Source organism: Pterocles gutturalis, unplaced genomic scaffold (genome assembly GCF_000699245.1).
Source record: "Pterocles gutturalis isolate BGI_N339 unplaced genomic scaffold, ASM69924v1 scaffold43280, whole genome shotgun sequence".
Taxonomy (NCBI): domain Eukaryota; kingdom Metazoa; phylum Chordata; class Aves; order Pterocliformes; family Pteroclidae; genus Pterocles; species Pterocles gutturalis.
In genome coordinates, this window is record NW_010145117.1 from 1 (window position 1) to 7568 (window position 7568).

General features: G+C 35.1%; 1 protein-coding gene across 2 annotated transcripts in view; it reads right to left on the bottom strand.

Moving 5' to 3' along the window:
- Positions 1–5015: 5015 nt before the first annotated feature.
- The window catches only part of SYNJ1 (synaptojanin 1), a 59714-nt gene continuing 57161 nt past the window's right edge, over positions 5016–7568 (bottom strand). For both annotated transcript variants that reach the window (XM_010085286.1, XM_010085285.1), the window contains 2 exons: positions 7384–7568; positions 5016–5036 (listed from right to left, as the gene is read on the bottom strand). The exon at positions 7384–7568 is cut by the window's right edge and continues 30 nt beyond it. In XM_010085286.1, the coding sequence (XP_010083588.1) occupies positions 5016–5036; positions 7384–7568 (206 nt within the window). The remainder of the gene's footprint in view (positions 5037–7383) is intronic.

Here is a 7568-nt window from a genome sequence, read left to right on the forward strand (position 1 = left end):
CGAATTCTGAGTAGGTCCAGAACCTCGGCTAGTAATTATCGTCGTTACTACACAATGCAGTGGTTAGCGAGATATACACACACACGCGCTGTTTTTGGTGACGGTTGCAGGACGGCGGTGTCCGTCTCCATAATCCTGTGACGTGTAGAGGTGCTGCAGACCAGGTACATTTTAGACAGTAGTTTTAATAACTGTAATTAAATATTCAACAAAGAACATATTTATCACCTAACTCCCACTAGCAAAAAGTATCCCCCCCAAATTGTTTTGCTAATGCAAGGATATACCGAAACACCAACCGCACAGACGGTTATAGCAACATGTTGAGACAAGGAAATTCACAGACCGAAGCACAACGAGGGTAGTACCACTGCTGTTTAAAATGTACAAGTACTGTTTAATGACCTGAACGGAAAAAAGCACAATATAAAACTCACTATCGGCACTCCAACTGCAGCTCATGGCTAACCATATACTGTTTAAAGGAAGAGTGGGTTATTTTATAAATAACATTTTGATAGCTTTGGAGAATTTAAAAAAGTATTATCATCATGTATTTTGCTACTATAAATATAATGCTAGTATGTTGTGTTTCAGTGCCTGGTTTCGCAGAACCAGAACAGTTTGTTTGCAAGTAAGCCAATGCCTGTAGGCATGTATTTGCAGTCCCCCATGCGATGACAACCTTGCAATGCATTTAGCTTTGGGTGAAAGTACGCAGCTGCGTATACGAGTTACGTCCTAAGACACTGCGAACTGTAAGAACTGCAGGGTTTTATAGCATACATAAACAGAGCTAAGGAAATCAGCTAAAGTTGCCTCGAGATAACAACATATTGTATTTTATGTAATCTCACGTGAGCTTTAGAAACTCATAAAAGCACAAAGAGTTGTGGCTTTATAGCATAATATGTAGAACTGGGACTTAGCCTTCACTAGCCTCAAAGCAGCACCACACCAAGGACGGTCCCTGTCTCTGGGCAAGGAAGCATCACCCATTTAGTGACAGAATTATATTCTTTCAGCTCAGAGAACTACTGTTCTCCTGTTTTCTTTGAAAGTAAGAATTTAAAAATACAGCAGTAAGTCTAGTAGATGGGGGGGATGCTGGGCAGACAGCCCAGCCACATAATATGACCTTCTCCTCCTCTGATGTTGTAACATGGTGGCTCACGCCCTCACTCAGGTCTTGCTATAGGACAAGAAAGCTCTTCTAACATGCAAAAGAGGAGAGCGGGACAAGCCAACTCCAATATGTTGTCTGCAACCGGTAAAAACTGATTTGGATCTCCAAACTCCAGGGGAACTTTTTTCTAGAGGTTGAGGGAAAACTTTTTGTATCAGTTGTTTCCACTTTGTGGAAAAAAGTATGTTTAAAATAGCAATGAATAAATGGATGATATGGAACAATTATTCTGAAGTAATGTTAGTGAGTATATGTCACAATAAGATTTAATAGCTGAAATGTACTGACACAGAAAATTAAAGTCAAATACTGAATATATTAATATGCAATGTTTTCTTTGTATTTTGAAATTAAACTATTTTTGTTGTGCCTCAAATTCAAATATAAGCCTTACAAATATCCATAGCCTCTGTTATAAATTAAACAACTTCTAAACAATACTTGTCAACATTCAAATCTCAATAAACTTTGGCAGCTCTTTGGTAAATAGTTATAAATATCAGTTAACAAAACAGTAAAAAGGGAGTGGGGAGGCTACCAGCAAGGAGCCTCTTTTTTTGAAATTCCACAAAGGGGAACAGAAGTGAGTGAGCTCCCTAAGCAAAAATTATTTCCAAGATCGGTATATTTTAATGAGATTAGTAGTTCATCCTTCTCTCTGTCTATTCAAATACTATTACATCGAGATTTTAATAAATTTCAGGCTTTTTTTTTGTGCTCTACCATATATACATATTCAAAATTTACACACAAACAATAGTGGCTGTTTATGAGTAGAGTTAAGTTTCAGTGCATTTGACAATTAATTATTGCACACAGAATAATCTCAAATGCCCAATTATTCTACTGGATAAATGTAGCAACAAATATAACCTCTTATATTTTTGAACATCTATCTTTCTGTAAAATCTTGCACTGGTGACACCTTAGGTGCCAAAGATGTGAAAGGATCTGCGGGGGATCTGTTGCTGGTTATTCTTGATGGTATAGGAGGTGCAGGTGGTCTTCTTGCTGGCATTGTATAGAAGCAATCAGTAGAACTTTTATTCCAGTCATTACCAAAATTAAAATCTGAACCAAGAAAAGTCTTTTGTTCAGTGCTCGGCAAATCTGGAGATCCAGCTAACTTCCTGGAACCGATTTGCTTAAAATCTGGAACACTTGTAGATGGCTTTAGCTTTACGTTGAAATTATCATCATCATCATCGAACGTTACCCATCCTTTTGGCTGCACATTTTTTACCATGAGAGATTTACTTCGCAAGCAAAAAGTGTTTTCAGATGCTTCAACAGAAAATACAGGCTTGCTTGTATTACAGCTGGGGGGATTTAGAGAAAGGAAAGGATTGCAAGCGGCACGTCCTTCTAGTAAATGTGAAGTTATTTCAGACCCTTGCAGTTCCGTTCTAAATGGGTTTCCAGCATTAGGAGTTTTTTCAGTGAATGGATTTGTGCAGTTCAGTCCAGTAATAAATGGATTTGGAGAGCTGCGCTTGTGTTCCTGGGATGTGTTAAAGGTTGGAATAGGAGGCATTGCTGGCATGCAATTTACAGTATTCAAAATATCAGCATTTCTTTGTGTTGCTGAAGGCAACTGTATCAACTCCTTTTGGTTTGAAGTCAGAACAGGTGATGTTCGAACAGATGTCTGCAACTTTGACACAAGCAGCTTAAATGACAAATCTTCAAAAGGGTCACTGTTTAACTGTGTTTCAGGTTTAGTGCCATACATTCCATTTGTTTTAATCTGGAGAGAAAACAAGATGCTTAGTAATCACGTGGCTGGCTGTTTTAAGATTATTGCTAACTCCCCATTTCTCCCTCTTCTATGAGAAGAAAAGAAGCTCTTGGACTTAAACTGAAACTTCAATACAATTTGGTTCTAACTCGCACAATGCACTTGTAGTAGACTGATTGCTTCTCTTCTGGAAAACAATAACCCTTAACCCCTGCTCTGAAGAAAAGCCTACTAGTTGGCTAAACACAATTTTCCCCCTTGTTGGTTGATGCAGCTTGAATCTACTTCATGCAGGTGAGAATCCTAGCCAAAAGCCACTAGTGGACATAGTATAAGAAAACCTTTAAGAATTTTGGGAAATGATGCTGTATTCTAAACAAGTGATAAACCAGCACAAATATGAAATAAAAAGCTCTAGGTTTCATGTTACAAGCAATATCTAAGCATCACAATGTAAGGAAAAATTAGTGTTATTAGTATATGCACTTCAGACATTTCTATGTAGACATATGCATCTATAGGCATCTCCATTGCTTCTTGACATGTGAAGGTGTGATTATTGTTTTGTAATATTTTAAAATGGCAAGTTATCACTGTTTAGAATAATACCAAGTGGAGAATACTAAGTTGTCTGCACAGAACTTCTCATATTTTAAAACAAAAATATTCCTGTTTTTAGAAATTTCTTCAAACAACAATGCAACTTTTATGCCTTGTAACAACCGTCCAAAAAGGTAGAATATCTACCTTTGTTCAAGTCATCACACTGACAGGACAGAGTTTAGAGGTTCTCCTTATTAAATTAATGCAAAGAATTAAGCTTAACTTAAAATAGCTTCTGAGAATTCAAATTTCACAAACAGATTTTTCATTTTAACACATCACTTAATATACCCAAATTGGATATTTAGCATGAAAATTCTGATAACTAATGAACTAGGTAAACTAGCTAAAACTATCAACTAAAATACAATATTATTATAACCTAACCTCAGTCTTTAAACATCTTGGTTCTACTGCATTTATTGTGAATAGCTTGAAGCATGTCTCCACATATCCACTGTCTAAGCAGCTATGCAAAATTAGTCTAGAGGCTTTAGAGACTCTCAGGAATAATAAGAATATTCTAAGTTTTTCCCAATGTATCCAGCATAGCAATTTCTTTTATAAAAAAATCACAGCTGCAGCTTGAATTGATTGACAGGAGAAACGAAGTATGCTAGCAACAATGCATTTGCTCTGGTGTTGTTTTTTTTAAACAACCATGTTGGTTACATGCATACCTGGTACTACTGCATCACAGAGTTTCTAAAATAGTTGAGGCTTATTGTTACCAAACCATAAATCGAGTAGATCAATATTGGTATTTTTATATGTGTATACTAACTGTTTTGGAAAATAGTATTAAAACAAAGTCAGCAAGTAACTGAGGGGGGAGATGTGAAAAACTGAACTGTGGAAAGAATATAAATCAAATGCAGCTTGGCGCCAGCTGGTTAAGTCCTGTGTTCATTAATCAACTAATCAAAAAGTACAAGATCCCAAAGAAACTATGAATCCCAATTGCTCTTAATAAAGAGTAAATAAGTAAAAATTTGCTCTCAATAATTCTGTAATCAAATGCTGTTAAAATTGTAATGAACAGTATATTTTACTTTGGGTAATAGCAAGTTCTCTGTTCTTTAAGAAATGTGAAATACAGGTTTATTTTGAAAAAACCTTTGGCAGTGCAATTGCATCTGGATTTATTTGTATTAAAGAGTTAATGTTAATTCCACACCTACTCATTTTTTTCAAAATAGACTGAAACCAGGAGATTTAGCAGTGACTAAGCAACATACCCAAGGTTCCAGTTGTTTCATAAAAGATGATGAAGCAAAATATTTGCTATGGCACTAATGAATACAGTATAAATTTTAATTGCATTATAAAAGGAAAAAGCAAACTAGGGTATGACAGTCAATTCATTAATGCGGACAGGTGATTTTTAACGTGGATGAGACTGCAGATGTATGAAAACAAGATTCATACATCTTTTCTGCTTGAATAGATGGAGACCACATACAAGATTGGTAAATAGTCAGATACCTGTTACCCTGACGGTTGCTCCTGCTTGTGAAAGAGAAACAGACATCAAAGGAAAGAAAATTAGGAAGAAAATCCAAGTAACAAAGCAACCTCAAGTTAAAAATACTTTTTTCACAATGCCATTTTTTGAGATATGAATATAAACCAAAGATACTTATTACACACTACACTACATTTTAAATTTAGGTTGTATTCTATTGTAAGACTTATACGCTCTACTATTAAGAGTCAAAAAACCAACTCAAGCCAATTCTAATGTTATTTCCATACAGACATTCACTGTGCAGCTGATGGTGCTATTTTTTGAAGACTGATTATAAGAATTTTACTACTGATGGTCTAATTGTAACCGTCTATTAACATGAAAAGAACTATAGCCTTTATTCTGGGAACTGCATTGGTATAATCCCTCATCTATAGTAATAGTTTTTCAAACTGGAAAAAAAGCCATAAGACTTCTCATTCAATCAAAAACAAAAATCTCCTTAATTTTCAATAAATAAAATCTATTTACAATAACTGCTTTTCTTTTTTAATGTATTACTTGGTAATCTATGAAGTCCCGAATATTCACACTGTATACAAGCAATTATTTTTATAAGGAGAGATTTAAGTTCTTAAAATCACAATCAAGCTTTGAATCAATGGATGGGCTTGGAATCCACTACCTCTCAAAAGACTTCGCATTTATTTAAAGACCTTTTCTCAGTAAAACTTCATATTTAATACTGATAATCAAGAAATGAAAAAAATCACTTAAGTAAAAAAAAAAGGAAATAAAAAGCCTAATCTGGAGACAATAAATGAACCTCAGAGTGGGCCTTCCTTGTGATTGCACAGCCTGTGTTAATCAAAGACATCTGATTGCAGAGAAAATTGTAGCTCCCTGAACTAGTCTTGAACTATCTGGTTTGGATATTATTAAGAACATACACACAGCATTCACAGCTCAAAAACCTGTTTACAGTGTTCTTAAGCATATTTTTGATTGCAATGTATACACACAAATAAATGTAATTTTCATAATAATTTTGAAAGAACTGCTTGCACCTCTTTCACAAAATGATCAGTGGTAAAACTACATTTAGAAGGTGTGACACTTTCAAAAGTGACACAATGCAATCTGTTTCTATTCACAAAATTGTTATGTTCTCAAGTACCTTATGCCTCCATGTATTTCTCAGCTGGCAACACTTTGTACTTCCTAACAAACTACAAGTAGTCCTGATATTCTAACTGTATATTCAGAAATATCCTCTGTTTTTCTGCCTAAGTTTCCAAAATTAAAAAAAGTTAACAGGCAGAGAGAGAGGCTCAGCAGAAAGAAAGGAAGAGCATTTAAAGATTTTTTTAATTAGAATTCAGAATTGACTCACTGAGGGCTGAATTTGGCTGCTTCAAAATAGGTATTAACTAAATAGGTATTAACTAAAGAGATAAGGTAAAATCTAAAATACTGATTAAAACTTACGTAGTCATAAATATCCACAGCTGAGTTTATGTTTAAAAAAAACCCCTCAAACACCAGAAAAAAATCACAAATTTGCTCTTGGTAAGAAGTAGGCACATAGCCATCAGCTTCAATACATTTGTGCATTTATTCAAGTAGTGTATTATCTGCCCTAGCAGGTGGTACTGTAAAAACTAACAGCACTGGCCTTTAGTGAAGACGTTTAGCCTCATGTATATATAAACAACACTGAAAACCTACTTCTGCATTTTTTAAACATTAGTAAGAAACTATGTCTTTTCCTAGAAAAATGTGGTTTGTTTTTTTTTAAATAACACTCTAAATGGTCCCATAGAACAGAATATTACTATTACAGTATTCAATTTTCAGATTATTTTTGTATGTTTCTGTATTTTAATTGGCACTGGCTAACGGCTAATGTATTTCTAGTAAGTATCTACTAGTATCGTCTTCCTGCAATGAATTATCATCAACATAAAGCACCACATCATGCAACCTATAAAGCTTACTTTTTAATCAAAACCTGTGTTAGCTCGTTACTATACAGTTTAAGTCACACATGTGTGATTGTAAAATTAAATTTCTTAGATGATTATTTTTCCATACAAAGTTGTCAAATGACAACATCATTTAAGGAACAAGCTGTCCATAAGATTTCTTATGACAGACTTACAACTTAAGTTAAATGTTTAGTATTTAAGATGTTAGTTATTCATGGACAATACATAAGCAATGAAGTATTATCTTACTAGAGCCTGATGATCTTTGAATGCAATCTTTTGACCTTTATTTTTGTTTGTTTGCTTGCTTTAGGAGTTTCTTGCAAATCTACAGCATTCAGTACAAGCTGCGTTAATTTACATAGTGAAAAAACAGTATATACAGGGTTTTTTTACTTACTTGCTGCTGTGAAGGAGCAGATTCAGAAGGCAAACTGTGAGATGATCGGCTACGAGGGGGCGGTTGTGGGGGTTCCAGACTTTGTGGGGCACTTGTTTGAGATGGATGTGATGCCACAGGTATCAGAGGCTCCTGCATCCTTTGCCCAGGCGATGGCTGAGTGGTGGGCTGAGCAGGTCCAGCAG